This window comes from Cheilinus undulatus, linkage group 7, assembly GCF_018320785.1.
Source record: "Cheilinus undulatus linkage group 7, ASM1832078v1, whole genome shotgun sequence".
NCBI classification, from domain to species: domain Eukaryota; kingdom Metazoa; phylum Chordata; class Actinopteri; order Labriformes; family Labridae; genus Cheilinus; species Cheilinus undulatus.
The window spans coordinates 9,829,207-9,845,618 of record NC_054871.1 but is presented as its reverse complement, the minus strand read 5'-3'; the positions used below and the strand labels follow the sequence as shown (position 1 = coordinate 9,845,618).

At 39.7% G+C, this 16,412-nt stretch overlaps 1 protein-coding gene across 1 annotated transcript in view; it reads right to left on the bottom strand.

Moving 5' to 3' along the window:
* The window catches only part of LOC121512179 (carboxyl-terminal PDZ ligand of neuronal nitric oxide synthase protein-like), a 332,287-nt gene that overhangs the window by 68,437 nt on the left and 247,438 nt on the right, over positions 1 to 16,412 (bottom strand). The window contains exon 9 of the mRNA XM_041791325.1: positions 415 to 580. Within this exon, the coding sequence (XP_041647259.1) occupies positions 415 to 580 (166 nt within the window). The remainder of the gene's footprint in view (positions 1 to 414; positions 581 to 16,412) is intronic.

The following is a 16,412-nucleotide window of genomic DNA, read 5'->3' as shown; positions in this document are numbered from 1 at the left end:
TGGCCCTCTGTGGAAAAAGTGTGGACATGCCTGTCATATGTACATGCTGAGTCTCAGGAGGTTAATCTAAGATGTTCCATGGTTGAAATACAAACACTAGCACAGCATGTCAGTAAATAGATTTGCAGAAAATCCCCCCTCCCCACCATCAGTGTGCAAACATTAGATTATGTTTCTTTTTAAAGATGCAACAATTCCACACCAAAAAAAGTTGTCTGATCACTGCGGATCATCCTAAATGTATTTCTTTGTCAGCTTAGAATGAAGCTTTGCTACACACCTGCTGCTGCTGCTGTTACTATTACATAAGCAAATTTTCAGCCAATAAAACCTGTTAAGGTACTTTATTCTCTCCTTGTCGGTGTTCTGTAGTTTAACATGTAAGCAAATGTGCCTCCATGTATGAAAACTCACTTGAGTTTGGTCCAGACATCTTGGTCTCGAGCTCCTGGATCTGTTTAACCAGCAGGGAGATGTGCTGGAGCAGGTCTTTGTTCTGCAGCAGCAGCTGATGAACTCGAGCCTGAGCCTCTAGTCGAGCCGTGGCCTCTGCACTCAGCTGGTCCTTCAACAGGTGGACCTGAGAGGATAGACGGGACAGATATAAGAAAGGTAAGATGAAAGGTCAGGCAAAGGTGTTAATGTATGTATGCTGAGATAACTGCTCTTTAAATCAGCGCTGCTGTGCCTTATCTGAATCCTGCAAACACAGATAACAGCAAACAGTGTGGTTGACGCTGGGGGTCAAACTGTGTTTGCTCCTTAAACATCATTCACTCATCAAAATAAGGAGTGAGTGCTATTTGCTTTGAACATACTGACTGATGCATTGGAGGATTAAGGATAAGTGGGTAGTGCAGGTTTCCCTTCATCTGGACAGGTTGGCTGACTAAAAGCAGGGAACTACATGTAAACAACATTAAGATAGGAAGTCAAACCCCTGATCAGTGCAACAACCAATGCAGCATCAGTCCAAAGGGCCACATTAGCACCCTATAATAATGAACATTAATATCTGCCAGTAGCAGCTGTGTCAAAGAGCTGGCAGGAATGAGTGAGGAGGCTGCCAGTAGAAAAAATCGTTCGATTTGAGCCTGAACAAGAGAACAGGTGGAACGCCCTGTTTCTTTGTTAACTTAACAAAAAAAAAGGCAATAATAATAAATGGATGCGTGTTTTTGTGTTCCTTGTCATCACTCACTTCCAGTGATGTTAAAAGTTAAATTCAAACTACAAAAGCTAATCCCAAAAAAACTGGGACACTGTGTAAATTGTGAATAAAGCAGACAGAAATTATTTGCAAATCCTTTTAACCAATTAAGCTGAAAAACGGCACAATGACAAAAAAAAATCATGTTAAAAATGGTAGGATTTATTGTTTATTTGTGGTCAAGAAATATATAGATATTCTGAATTTAAAACCTGCAATGCACTCCAAAAAAGTTGGGACAGGAGCAAGGAAAGACTGGGAAATGTCGGGATACTCCTGAACACCACAGTCCACGGGTAAGTAGGTAACAGGTGATAACTGGATATAAAAAGAACAATCTAGAAGGGCTTAGTTGTCCCAGAATCAACAGTAGCATGAGGGTCTCTGGTTTGAGAAATTGGCAAATAGTCCAGATCCCAGGGAAATCTCTGCACACTTTAGGCCAGGGTTTTTCAAACTTTTCAAACCATGACCCCCCTAAATCTAAGTGCCAGGGACTGGGGACTCCCACTGTACCAGAGGGTGATGCAAATTCAAGAATAGCCACTTTTTAAGGAATTTTTTTTAGACTTTATTTTGAGAGCGCAAATCTCACCAAATGAATATGTTTTTATCCAACATTTAATTAATTTTATGCATATGTATTTTATAAAAATGGGTAAAATATACCATTTGAAATATTCAAAAAATATTCTTTATTTTTTGGAAGCCATCTGGCGACCCCCTCTCAGTGTTTCATGACTGTCTCGACCCCCAGGTACAGAGCCACAGCATTAAAAACTAGCATGATTCTGAGGTGAATATTACACTATGGACTCAGAAACCCTTCAGAAGTCTATTGTCAATTAACACAGAACATCAATGCATCTACAAATGTAGGTTAAGACTTTGCTACACAAAGGAAAAGCCAATCATCATGTAGATTAGTCATAGAAATGAGAAATTGCTGTTTTTGTTTCAATTAAACAACAGAAGTGGCAGCATGGCATGCTTCAACCCACAAGACCAACTTTGTGATATGACTGATGTGCATCTACAGATGGCGGCAGCAAGAAAAATATGTATTTTTCTGCCCTGGTTAAGCTGCAGCAGAAGATCAAATGTTTTATGCATTAGCTGTAGAATTTATTTTGCTTGAGCTTTAACAATGGATGTGGACAAAAAAAGTGTCTGATCATTTAGTATCTATGTTTTCTCGTCTTTTCTCTTCAACACAGTAATTACTTCTCTCCTTATCTATTTAAACTTTTATGGTGATTGACTGTTTGGTCAAGACAGGACCATAAAAAAAGCTCATTATCCTTTTATGAGATATTTGAAAATGAGTTAGAAATGGTTTATGGGAACAACAAGTGAGTCCATGCATCTTAAATGCCAGAGTAATTTGTTTTTGCTGTAATGAGGGGACAGAAAAGAAACATTTTCTAGGCAAAGCCATTGATCAGAAATGTTTCAGATGAGCCGAGGGTGATCAATGAAAGAAATGTTTTATATTTTAGAGGGAATGGCTCTGGAAACTAAATCAAAAACTCGGAATATGAAACGGGCTGACGTACAGCAGACATGAAAAAACTGCTTTTGCATTTGAAGATCACTTCCATTAGACATGAAAGAGATGTGTAGATTTGTAGTGATAGATGAGTACACTCTTTTTAAATCAAATCTATTCTTCAGTGAGAATAACATCACAAACAGTTTGTTTTGAACGTGACTTGTTTTTACACCTTCATCTATTAACTAAATAATTAATGAGATGAGACGCTCTAGGATGGTGCTGACTCAGCTCAGCAGGTGGCAGTGATTGATCAACCTCACTGTGTTTTTACTGCGTCTAATTAATCAGAGCTCATCTATAAAATACAGAGAGTATCTGGGTGTTTATACAGTCAGAGGAAAAGAGATCAATCAGTGACAATCTGCTCAATAACTGTGAAAGCTCGCCCAGTATGCATGAAGTTAAGTCAGTGTCTGATGATCAATAATCTTACATGAATGTAAATGTAAGAGGAAGTGGTTTGTCATGGTGACCCCTTCGTTTAAGGTAGAGAAGGACTCAGCAGGTCGAATGGTTTGGGTGAGGGAGTCCAGAAGACAGCAGCTGTTCTTGTTGCTGTTTTCTAATCAACAAGTAGGGTTTTGAATTTGATAGGATTATTTGCAGAGATTTAAATGTGCATGCAGGGAGGCTTTCTGGGGGGTTGTAGTAGTCAGTGTGACTACCATGCTCAGGTTGGATCCTCCTGATATCATAGAGAGGAAACCAGCATGACTAAAATCAATTTTCTCCTTACTTCAGAGGCATCCCACCAACCAACCTTCTCTTATTTTTGCTCTCAGTCTGTTTTCAGATCATGGAGGAATTTTGCCTTGAAATTGACCGTCTTGATTCGCACCTCAAGCTACTCTAAAAGCCTAAAGGATATCCTGCAGTTCAAACCGGGAAGGCCACTTTTAACAGCTTTTCTCCCTCATTCTTTGAAACCCATCCATGAAACAATAACAGCGGTTTATTGTTTTTACTGTAGGAATTTCAGCTTTTTGTTGAACAGTCCACAATACAAAACAAAGTCAGCGGCAGATGTGGGTGGAGCTAAGCAGCATCTCTACTCCTCATCTTTTGTTATTGTTTTGATTGAGAGACCCCTAGTGGTGGGATTTACACACAGGACATTCAAAAGGGTTGCCTTTATTTCAAATGTAGTATTTTAAAGGAACTGTGTATTTCTTAGATTTGTAATTTTTATAGTTTGTTTCATATTGTGTTTTTATTTTAAATAATATTTTAACCCTCAGAGGTCCACTAGCTATTTTGCCATTTTGTTAATACTTTTCTTTTGAAAATCTCAGAAATCTTTCATGTTTGGTATCATTTTTTTCTGCACAACCCCAGCTTTATGAAATAAAACTATATTTTATGAAATTTAATTTACTGTATTTGATATAGAACCTCCAAAACCCCCCCTCCCCCTAAAAAAACTTGATTTTAAAAAACTGTTATACCAAAAAATATATTGTCTCTTTTAAAAATAAATCACAAAATGCTGAAATTATGTCAAAAAATACCATTGCCAGTCCTGATTTTGATGTAAAACTGATTTTACAACAAGAAAATGGGAAATGACATGTGAGAAAGGAGCCACAGGCTAGATGTGAGCTGGGCCGTCCACTCTGAGGATAATAATCTCTGTACACGGGACACAGGGACAGAACCACTACTGACGCTCTGTCTTCTACTTTTAATACTCTTTTCCATTATTCAAATTTTTAAACACACAGACAGGCTGAAGGTAGTGAAGAAAAAACATATGCCTTTGCTACTAGATCTTGAAATGACTTTGGTTTTATGTGCATCTATAACATTTTTACAGCAGGAGAGCGGAGCTCCAGTGGCTGCTGTGATCCTCATGTGACCCTAATGTCACTGTCTGCAGTGGTGGGCAATAAAACACAGACTCCATTTCAATTAAACACTGAAAGGATAAAACTTCTATTACTTTCTTTTTATACGAGAGGCTGGGGGAGCAGAAAAAGGCACCATTCATTCAGAGCCCACATGTCCACACACATCTGCTCCCACCGCCTTCGTAGCAGAAATGACTGTTCGCCTTTTTTCGAAGTCCGCTCTGAATCAAGCATAAGCAGCCCCACCTCCCACCTTTTTCTAACAACTTCTACCCTGAGCTCAGAGATGCTTTCAACAATTTCAAAAGGAGGAGTTTTCAAGGTTTCAGACGAAATCAGAAGAATGATCTAGCAGCAGCCTGGTGAGCTGAATGAGTAGCGAGGACTTTCATTGCATTGATTAAGCTTAAAGGGGACATATTGTACAAAAATCACTTTTTCAGGCTTTTCTAACAAAAATGTGCCCCTGGCCTGTCCACAATCCCCTCAAGTACCAGAAAAATCCATTCCCTCCCCCGTCTTTCTCCACCTTTCAGAAAATGTGTGCTGAAACAAGTCGTTCTCAACTGATCCTCTTCATCTGCCAGCAGAGATTCTGGATAGCTCAGTGGGTTACCCTGCTGATTACAGTCGGGGAGACTGATGGTTCAAATCCCAGTCAGGTCCTAAACTTTGGATAAAAGTGTCTGTAACATCAGGAGTGCCAGATCCCTTTCCTGAGAGGGGTGTGGTCAGGGGCGGAGTCAGACAGCTAATTACCATTTAAAGACAGAAACGGCTCATTTTGAATAGGGCTGAAACAGAGGGGGTTTTAGACATGCAAAAATCCATGACTGTGGTGTGTTTTCAGCAACAAACTTCACAGGCATGTTTTTGGGACCAATATAAACTTGTCTTAAAAGGATAAAATATGTCCCCTTTAACCTTACAGATTGAACCCAGTCCTGCAGGACTACAAAAGTCAGCTGTCTCACTGGTGTGAAGGTACAAAAGGCAAGAAAAGGGGAACATTTTTGAATCCTGCATGCATGCTGGAGAATGCTGCAATACTGGCTATCATTCTCTATAAACACAAACGCTGGATTAAAGAGGCTACTGAAATCAGCAAGCGGGGAAAAGACACCATCAACCGGGACGAGGGGGCATTTATGATCTCCTACACCTGGGACTGTCTACTCTAGAGACCATCGGGTGGTGGGGGGCATGGTCAGGTCCACCAGGCGGACCACTCCTGAGAAGAACAGCATTTGAGGACACATCACAGCAGTCAGGTGACACCTTTGAGGAAGACTGCAGATGACAGTCGAAACATATCAAGGTAAAAAACATCTCCTACCATTAGTTTTCTGAAAAAAAAAAGAAACACAAGAATAATAGTTTCTTACACTGTTGCATGAGGGCAAATTTTCAACATTCGAGGTTTCTTCTTGGTTTCTGGCCTATTAGTGCATAGATTTGTAGTTATGTTTTGCTGCGTATTATACAAATATTTCTCTGTATCTAAAGGTCAAACAATAATTAGTGAAACAGATCAAGACAGGTGGAAACCAGCGACTCCAGTATTCTGCAACCTAGAATTACGATTTCTCCCAATAGAGTCTGGCGGTTTGACGAAAAAATGTCTCTTTGCAGCGACTAAGTAATTATCAAAAACTTTAAATACGAGCAATCCGCTGCAATTCCAAAACATCTATCTATAAAATGTTAAGACAACCGTTTAAAGCTTCCAAATTTCTCCATTAAGAAGTTTCCTCCATTCTCTCCTCTGCTGTCTTCTTTGAAATGAACGACCCTTTTTCCTGTGTGTTCATAAAACGAGTCCATTAATACTATACTGCGTCGGAGCAGGTGCAAACACTTTTTAGGACATAAACAGGCAGAAAGAGCCAACTGGAGGACCGTGAATCATGAGGCCTCACACGGAGCAACAAGTCATAACTCCTAACGGCCCCCTGGTCTCTCATTTCAGCCTGATGTGGTAACACAGAACTCGTTACCGTGGCAGCACACCGGCTCTCAGCGCTTGACGTCAGCGCTGACACAAATGAAAGCTCAAACTGCAAAACAAAGAGTAATTGGTATTTCAACACAATACCAAGGTCATTCAAGGATTTTCAAACACGGCTGTACTCTTTAGAAAATGTTCGAGGGAGTCCTTCAGTTTTTCATATGTTGTGTCAAAGAATATTTGCCATCATCTCCATACTTGTGGGTTGTGTTCCTCTGAGAAGAGTTTTTTATGAATACATGATCATGAAGCGTAATGGTGTCCTTTATGATAGTTCTTTTGGAGTGTTTCTTTTCATTATTCCTGCTCTGCATGCTCTTAAACTTTCAATAAAATATCATCAGTCACATTCATTTCAGTCATAACTTCCTTTAAAATGAGACTGTGATGAGACATGTTCTGTTTTTAGACAGGGCTGTAATGGTACCAATTTGACAGGTTCATACAACACTGAATAATAAAACTAATCTTGTTTTGGTGCCACAACAACAACAGAAATCCTCATGGACCTTGGATATTTTCTTTTATTTATTCGCCAAAAATGCTGCAACCTGTAAAGTGTCTAAGTTGATCAAACATGTCGGCCACATTTGGGTAAATAAATGATGCGAACATGTTTCCGCAATTTAGACGGTGTTCTGTTCTCCGCTTGCACTTCAGCTGTTATAATATTGTTTCTTACATGGAAAAGGAAAGGGAACGGAGCTGCTGTTAACAAATAACAATTCCTATGCACAATCTTGTTCTCCTATCACTTTCGGGACACAAAAGTGCAGAAAAAAATCATTCTGTGACTTTTTTTTTCAAAATATTCACATATTTACAAAAAAAGATCCTTGCAGTTTTTAATATTGCCTCTATTTGTGCCACTCCTCCAGGATCTACACAGTGTAGAGTTGAGCAGTTTGACAAAGCAGGATGTGTTACAGCCCATCGCAAAGCATTGTGGGAAACAAAATGGTATGCATTAGCCGCTAGTGGCAAAAGCAAAAAAATTAGATTCAAAAATTTGTTTTATTTATTTTATTTAACCTTTATTTAATCAGATAAAATCCAATGAGACCAAGATCTCTTTCACAAGGGTGATCTGGCCAAGAGGTCAGCAGCACACGTCATAATAAATAATACATATTCAAGAGACAGATAGAATAAAAAATAAAAATGGATAAAAAGACTTTCAATATTGGATTTACTGGTGTGGATGTAATCTTTGAAGACCCTTTGAAAGTCACCAAAGTCCCAGGCTAGCTAGAAAAGTCCATGAGGCATGGATAACATTAATGGAACGACACATTGGCTGGCTTCAAGAGGGAAAAAAGTAAGAGGCTATGATTTATGGTTCAAAAGGAGTCCCACAACGATTAGTAAAATTGGTTCCAACGTAAAAGACTATCATATTCATCTCTGCAGATGATATTATTTGACATTGCTCCACTGTCTCTGTACAGCTTGCTGTAGAGAAACTGCGACTACCATTAAACTGTCATTTATTGGTTTAAAACCCTTTTCAGTGTTTTAATATCTCTGTATTTACATGTACATACTATATTAAAAATCTCACTGGCAAGAAACCTCAGTTTCTGTACAGTAACAGATCTAACTGTCCTCTTAACTGCAGGAAAAGTATAGTATGTAATTTTTTCATGACTTAATGAAAGCAGTGTCTTAAATTTTATCTCCGTTTGCTGCTACCTTTTGATAAAACAACAAAGACTGTATCATTTCAGGAGACATGCGACCCAAAAGTATCAGCAACTTTGACAGTTATATGAATGCATGAATAGTGTATTGATATTGAGTGAAGCCAATGGGACTTGGGTTCAAGTCTGAACTGTTGCTCTTTTTCTGCATGTCACTCCTCTCACTCTTTGTCCAGAATCTATCCACCATCTTATCCTTCATATGCATATGTGCATATATTCTGCATATAAAAACAGAATTTTTTTTTAAGTAACCTTTGGTTATGGTTGGCCCTCAGCCACTCAATTGGATGCCATGGGGCATGAAGTTGTTAATGTTATGTTAATAAAGCTAGATAATTATGCATGTGATTTTTATTAGAAAGCAAAAGAGCTGGTTGATCTCTGTGCTTTCTGCAGATTGGGATCCTACATGTGGTAATGGCTGGCTGAGACTGTTTTTTATTGGACTTAATATGCTTGGGAAGAAAGAGGATCTAAGATCTGGTTTGTTTACATCACTGCCAATTTTAAGCTGCATTTCATGTAATGAAACATAAAAAAATATAAAATACACATAAGAAATTATCAGATTGTTTGACTTGAAAACTATCAATTAATTGAAGATATACTTTGTTGACCCCAAAGGGGATTTTGTGTCACTTTGTGAGTCTATGTGACACACCAAATCCATTATTTTATAAAGCCAAGGGAAATATTTCACATCCCTTTAGGAAACAGCCCATAAATAGTATTTGGGAAGGGCAGAATCTTAAAAAAAAAAAAAAAAATCAAGAGGATGATTGGACAAACATTTGTTGGTCATATTACGGGCCAAGCTTGACAGGCAGCTGTTATATCAATACAAGATCCTTCACTATCAGCGGACCCAGATGATAGAACTGACTTTTGCAGAAACTGCTTGGAAGAAGAGCAAAAACATTTTCCACCAAGAAAAGCTTTACATTTTTTTTTTCTGAACTTTCATGAAAAAAATGTCCAGTTCTGATAAAACTGCTGCTATAGCCGCTAATCTCTCCACCAGCCCTCATTCTGTGCAGACTACAGTACAATTTACCCATGCCTGTAGCTAAGGACTCTTTCTCCACAACTGAGATAGACTGGTCCTGGCATTCTCTGACTGGGGAAAAGTATTTCAGCTTGAAGCTTTGCAAGCTAGATCCACCAATCCATCTGCTTTGCAAGGTTATTGTTATGCTACACATATGTGTACAAACTGAACACTGTGGATGGACACTATTGGAGAGATGTCAGGGTGGAGGGCCTCACATGAACGAGTGCCATGAGCAGTTGAGGGTTCAATGTCTTAATCAAGGGCACATCAGCGGTTTTCAGAACTGACATCTCTCCAGCCACCAGCCCTCTTTCTAGACTTGGTCCATATGGAACTTGAACTTGTGGTTCCCAGCTCAAGTCACTGCAGTCTGAACTATTGCCAACCCATGACAGTAGATGGCTCAGTGGAGCAACAAACTCAAGGTTTTCTGTAAAACAGTTTCAGTATAGAAGAGACCAAGACTACTCTCCATGTAAAGTATGTTGCTTTATAAATTTTCAAAGCTAAATTTCAAGTTTGATTCAAACTAGTTAAATCAAAAATGACTCCTGGGAACGGCCTAATTTTGGCTCATTTGTACAAAAATTGCAGATTTCCTGAATGTGGTCTGACTGGGTTTTTTGTAGATCCCTCCAAGCCACAGCTACACACCAAATTTCATAAATCTCAGTAAAACTGCTATTTGACAGTGCTCTGTAAAAGCATGAAAGGTTGTGCTATTGAGACAATTCCTTGGGGCCATTTTGAAACTTGTATCAAACTTTAATTTTTTCAGAATTTTAGGTGCATGCCATTTCTCTAACAAATTGGTGCATGTCTAATGCCCCAAAAACGGGAGAGAATGGGAGAAAAACTAAACGCCTACAATGACAATAGGGCTCTTGCACCCATTGGTGCTCTAATAAAGGGAATACATAATATGGATTAATTGTGAATAATCTCTACCCTTAACAAATGACTGCATTCAAATCTAATGTTATTCAATCCTGCATTTCTTTTCTGAATTCTTCCTCCTTTCCTCTCCCCTTTACTTCTTCTCAGTTTTGGACCTCAGGACTGTTTGTAGCATTTTTCAGCTACGAAACCCCATCCATTCCTCACGACTCTAATATGAAGCCAGTGGTGCAGAAGGACAAAATATAAAGCCAAAAATCAAAACCTTTGTCTCAAGGCCTCCCACCTCCTTTCTGTCCAATCACCCAGCAGAAAGAAAGTGTGGAGGAAGACATCCATCTGGTTCCATTATCCTTGCACTTAAGAACAAATGGAGGTGATTCCAGATTGTGTTGGGGCCAGGCTTCCTCTGCAGACCTCATTTGTTAAGACTGTCATGCTGATGATGACTTTGCTGGTGTAATTTACAGCTGACAGGATCTGTTCTCACGGCTCAAGAAAAGCTGAGCTCGACTCGGACATCGGCTGCCCTGCTCACTCCTCTAATAGCACATCAGGCACTCCTGCAGGGCTTTTACTGAGGCCTTGGGAGCAAGTGGTACATTCATCCTGATGCTGTCTGTGTGAAGTGTCTTCTGGAGCTGCAATGGCAGGTAAGAGGAGTCTGAATAATCTCATGCACAAACAGGAGTGAACCGAAAGCATAATAAGTACAATAGGAGAGCTTTTTGATTTAAAAGGAGTGACCTTGACTATGTCAGATGGAAATCTGACCCAATATGAGCAGAATATCTTATAGTGGTACAGCAGGAAGACTGACATTTCCTCTGCTAGGGACAGTTTCTGTGGAAACAGCGGAGGATTTTACTGATAATATCAAGAGAAATTAGGTTTCTTCCTTCCAGGGAAGGGTCAGTGATTTCACTGTCGTAACATTTCTATTACTGATTACTTGCAAATTTTTATGCTATGGAAATACCAGACCTCCTGTTGGTCTGAATATTTTTCTGCAGTGTGCTGCTCATCAGTTTTATGTGTCTGTATAACATCAGTCTTAAGTCTCAGTTCTAAACGAAACAACAAGTAATGTTAACACATGACTCTGTGGTGAAAGCGGTCCATGAGGATGTAGAAGAGCCACTGTGTTAACATTCTGCCCAGCAGCTCTTAGCACACTGCCAGTCATCAAAGTGTACTTCCAGGTTTAAATAATGAGATGTGAGACTGCTCGTTTTTCCCTCTGACATTTGAGAATGCGGTTAAGCACCAATGAAGCATTTCTACAGCAGGTCTATCTAAAGGAGTGGAAGGAGCTACAACACATCCAAGGGTTAGTTTGAAAAGATAGAGAACTGATGACGCTGCCAGAAAGGCAGTTGTTGATTTAAAAAAGGGTAACTTGACCTCACTTACTGTATATGAACTACTCTGGTCTAGTGTGGCCTCCTGTCTTGGCCAGGGCACTATTATTATAGCTTGTTTGCAGTCAAGTGATCCTGATGTTGCACAAAAGTCAGATGGGGCGCAGGAAGTGGACCTGCATGCTACAGTCATCTGAAAATTTCCAGTTGCACAGAATATATTTCTAACCTTGCAAAGCAGATAGATACGCCCATTTCCATGTTTCTCACTGGCAAAACCATCTTGCAAAGCTCCCGTCTGAACTGTTTGGGCCAGGTTAGAAAGTGACAGAACCAATCAGCAGTACTTTCAGGTGTGGCAGAGTCATGACGTATGCAAGCAGCAACAAGAGACCGGTGCAATTAAGGTGGAAGATGTCGCACCTCGGTAGCGGCGACGACGTCACATGTTGTTGCTCTGATTGACCCCTAAAGATGTGACAGACAGAACGTTCATCATATCACCCTCCCAGTTTTATTTTTCAAAGGCTCTGCCCTTTCCCAAACGCTGTATATCGAAGTCTATTTTGAAGGACGTGTCGCTATGTCTTGGTTTTGTCACTTTTGGTTTAATTTTAAGTCCAAACTGATTCTCTCATCCTAAAAAAACACTTGGTTATGACTGAAAATTCTCATAAATTCGGGTTGCAATTGGTTGATAAGGAGGTGGGTCCTGACTCCACGCCAGTTGAGAACCACCTAGACTCTAGACTATCACCTGTTAATCTAACACCAGTTAAACTGGCTCACTGTAGGTTCTGTTTGTATGTTGCCACTAATAGCTGATGTGAATAAACATTAGTTGGCTGAGTGTAGATCAATGAGAGCAAAAGTGATTTGTTTTTTTACTGTAGCATCAGGCTGCAACATAACAAAACTGAAAAAAGTGAAGGGGGTCTGAATGCTTCCTGAATGAACTGTAGCGGTGTTTCATTCATTAGAACAAAGAACTTACTAGTGTACTTTGTTTGCATTGACTGTTGTGGGATGGAATCATGGGCATAATTCCCTGCTAGCCTGGATGCCATCTTTGGGTATTGTTTTGACTGAGAGCCCACTGGTGATGGAATATACACACCATATACTGTATCTAAGAGAAGACACCATCAGACAAAAATAAGGTCCAAAAGATGTTGACACTCCTTTAACACTAGAAGAGAAAAGGAAACGTAACTCCTCTTTCTAAAAGTGGAACTCAGACAAAGAGCCAATTAAAAGGGTGCTCCACTTGTGCTTTAGCTGAGCTGGTCCCTTGACAGTACACCTGCAGTTTTCCAGTGTTTTCTGCCTCTTATCTGAGCGTCGTGAAATTGAAGGAGCTTCAAGCAACTCAAACGACTCCTTCAAGCTTTAATTAGGCGGCGGCATCGCTCTTCCATTTTATTGCTTTCTTTGTTCAAAACTGTTCCCCAGAACTGGAAAGAGAAGAACAGCCCAAGGACAATTTTTCATTTTCCAAACTCCTTCTCTCACAGCAGTTTAATGATTTCACTTCTGAATTATTCCATCTTTTCATTTCTCTACAATTGCAAAAACACTCCAAGATAACTAATGTTGGCCAAAAATCCATGCAATTCATGCAGCCTTGTTCTCTGAAGTGATTTCACTTAAAAAAAGACCAACCTAAAACCAAAAAAAAATACAAACTTATGCACTCAAAACATTCATTCATTTTGGACTTAAGAGGAAGTTAAATGCAAATATGTTCTCCAAACATTGAAAAGCTCTCAGCAACCATTACCCAAAAAGTACCTGGCACATCATACGGAGACAAAATCAGAGCATAAAAGGAAAAATTAAGACTTTGTGGATTATCTCCTAATCTTGTAAAAAGCAGATCTCATAGAAACCGGAAAATAAAGCTGTTAAAATGATTTCCTTTTCAGACATGACTAAGAAACAGTGACTCTCTCTTTGGTGTAAGGGGATTAGGACCGTTGGTTGAGCGTTGTTCGACTCCACAGGCTGGTTTGCTGAGGATGTACTCTTCACACAGGATTACCATCATCCCATTCCCGGCCCACGCCGGGACTCTTTGATGTGCCGGTGTTTGAAACCCCTCCAACACTGCGATGTCGGTGTTTTCATCTCAATTTTTTTTTTTTTTTTGGAAGGATCAAACGGAGGGGTAAATGATTGTTTTTACTGGAGCAATGATAAGGGAACTGTGAGAAATGCACTTATGCTTGTCATTCGAAAAAAGGAAAGAGTGCTCGGTGAGAATGAGAAACGTCCAATCAACACTGAGTGAAAGAGGAGGAAGCAGTCATGTAGGTGCAAAACCAACCAGGACAAAAATAGGGCTTGTTGGAGCTTGACAGATTAAGGAAGATAGAGAATGAGCAAAGGAAGGTGGAATAAGCAGAATCAAGAAAACATCAGGAAACCATAAAGCTGCAAAGACTATGCAGCAGATCTCAAAATCAACTGAAATAAAACTGTTGGAAGGTTGGCTAACAAATTCCTGATCCACTTGTGCAGAAAACTCTTGAAAATGTCCAATACTTTTCTGTTTGAGCTACACATTTGAACGCAAATGGCCAAGATTTTCCCCAGACATTTTCAGAAAAAATTCAGAACAAGTGAGCAGGAAAAAATACTTTCACAATACCCAAACAGAATGAGCTTGAAGGGTGCTTCAAGACCAACAAAATGAGATGTGCCACACTAAAGCAACCAGCAGTCTGTTGGAGTGCAGTTAAAATAGTTAATTATTTTGAATTTCACCTCTGAAAACAAAAATGACTAATCATAGCATAAGATGGTGAGGTTATACCAAGAGTGTCTCAGATATTAAAGGGGTTCCACACCATCTGGTTCCACCCCTGATATGGAAAACATGAATGTGAAGAGTAAAAGTTCACTAAGAGACAGAAGTAAACAGTTTTTTACTGTAGGAATATAAGAATACCTTTAACATTTCACTCTTACAGCTAAACCCATGTGTCATTGATAAGTGCACATTAAGAATATAAATAGTTTGTTCTCTTTTTCCCAGATTAACTGGTTCAGACAGGTGTGACTAAACTTGTCTGAATTTGCCTCTAAGCAGCCATAATGAGGAAGAAAAGCTTCCTCCTCCACTGAAGGTCAAACAGTAGAAAGGTACGGGCCGATTCGTTCAGCTAACAGTGATAAAGATGATGAGAGACGATGAAAAGTTAGAGAGCCATTACTTGGCTGACACATTGGGAGGCTGTGTGTGTTTTCTCTGCATTTTTATGATTCTGCTGTGTCTGTGTGTCGCTGTCTCTGTTATCCAGAGTTTATAACTTTGTTTACCACACAAACAGAAAGCTTTCCCTGGTGTCTTTGCCTCAGTTTCACACCAGAAAATAGACTGACACTGTTTTGCTTTTGCTCGCGTGGCTTTTTAAGTGTCTCGACTGTGTGCTGACAACATTTCACAGGATCACAATGTGTTCAACTAAGTCATGCTGAAGGCTGAGGTTTCTCTGTTTTATTCTCTAATCTCGAACACCAGGGCCTAAGTGATTCAAGAACAGTTCTGTCAAAAAAAGCTTTTCGATAAGGGCAATAAAAAAGGATAAAAAAGTTAACCATTAAGTACCATCTATACTGAGCTGTTTGACTTGTCACTAGAAAGTGACAGGACCAATCAGCGACGAGGGGCAGTACTTTCAGGCGCGGCAGAGTCGTGACGTAAAAAAGCAGCAGCAAGAGGCCGGTGCAATTATGGCGGAGGAGCTTAGCGTGGATGCTGCTAAAGCGCCAGTTTTATCAGAACTTGACAATGATTCATTGTTAAAAGAAGAACAAAGAACAGCAGTGAATTGTTTTCTTTTCAAAAACGACAAAAGTCGAGTGCTAACATGTCTACAGTTGCCATGTTTCACGTTATTCCTCGGTAGCTGCACACTTGCAGCTTGATCGCGGCTACGTCACGTGTTTTGTTGCTCTTATTGGTCCGTAGAGATGTGACAGACAGAACCTTCATCCAATCATACTCCGAGTTTTTTTCAAAGCCTCTGCCTTTTCTCAAACGTTTCCTATGGATGTGTGCAACAAATCCATCTGGTGTGTCAGGTTAGTATGATTATTGGCCAATTTTTTACCACTTTAACCATCCAGTACAATTACTGTCATAGCTTTTGGTCTATTATAGTGAACTGACCATGTGTTGGTGGGATGGTGGATCTTGTAAGCAGCCAAGAGTTTCTTAACACTAAATCATTGGCCAAAACAGCTCTATGTTCAGGTGTAGTTCATTGTTACTGTGATAAAAGTTTTTAATACTAATTTCAGCAAGCAGCTTTGGAACAAAGTGGATTAACAGAAAAGAATAAATAAATAATGATAAAATAAAAAGAATGACTTTCATGGTCATCTTTGTGCAACTTGTAAATCTCAGGTGGTCACATCCTAAAGCATACTCAACTTTATTTCATTTTTTCAAAACTCATAATAATCATACTTTATCAAAAGAATATGCTGCAGTGAAGAAGATCTGAGAGCAGAACTCTGGTCATGGACTTAAGCTAGAGCAGCACTTTTCTAGTCTTCTTGGTTTTTACACTGCAGGCCACACTCACTCTTTTACACATACTTAGACACTGATACCACAGGCCTCTTTCTGAAGTTTCGACTGTCCATGAGTCCGACTCCATGGACATGCTTTCATTGGCAGCAGTTTGGGAGGTCTTGCCCCAGGACACTTCCACATGTGGCTGCTGAAGCCACAGCTGCTCCATGTATTCTGTCCTCATGGGGAAATTTTAGG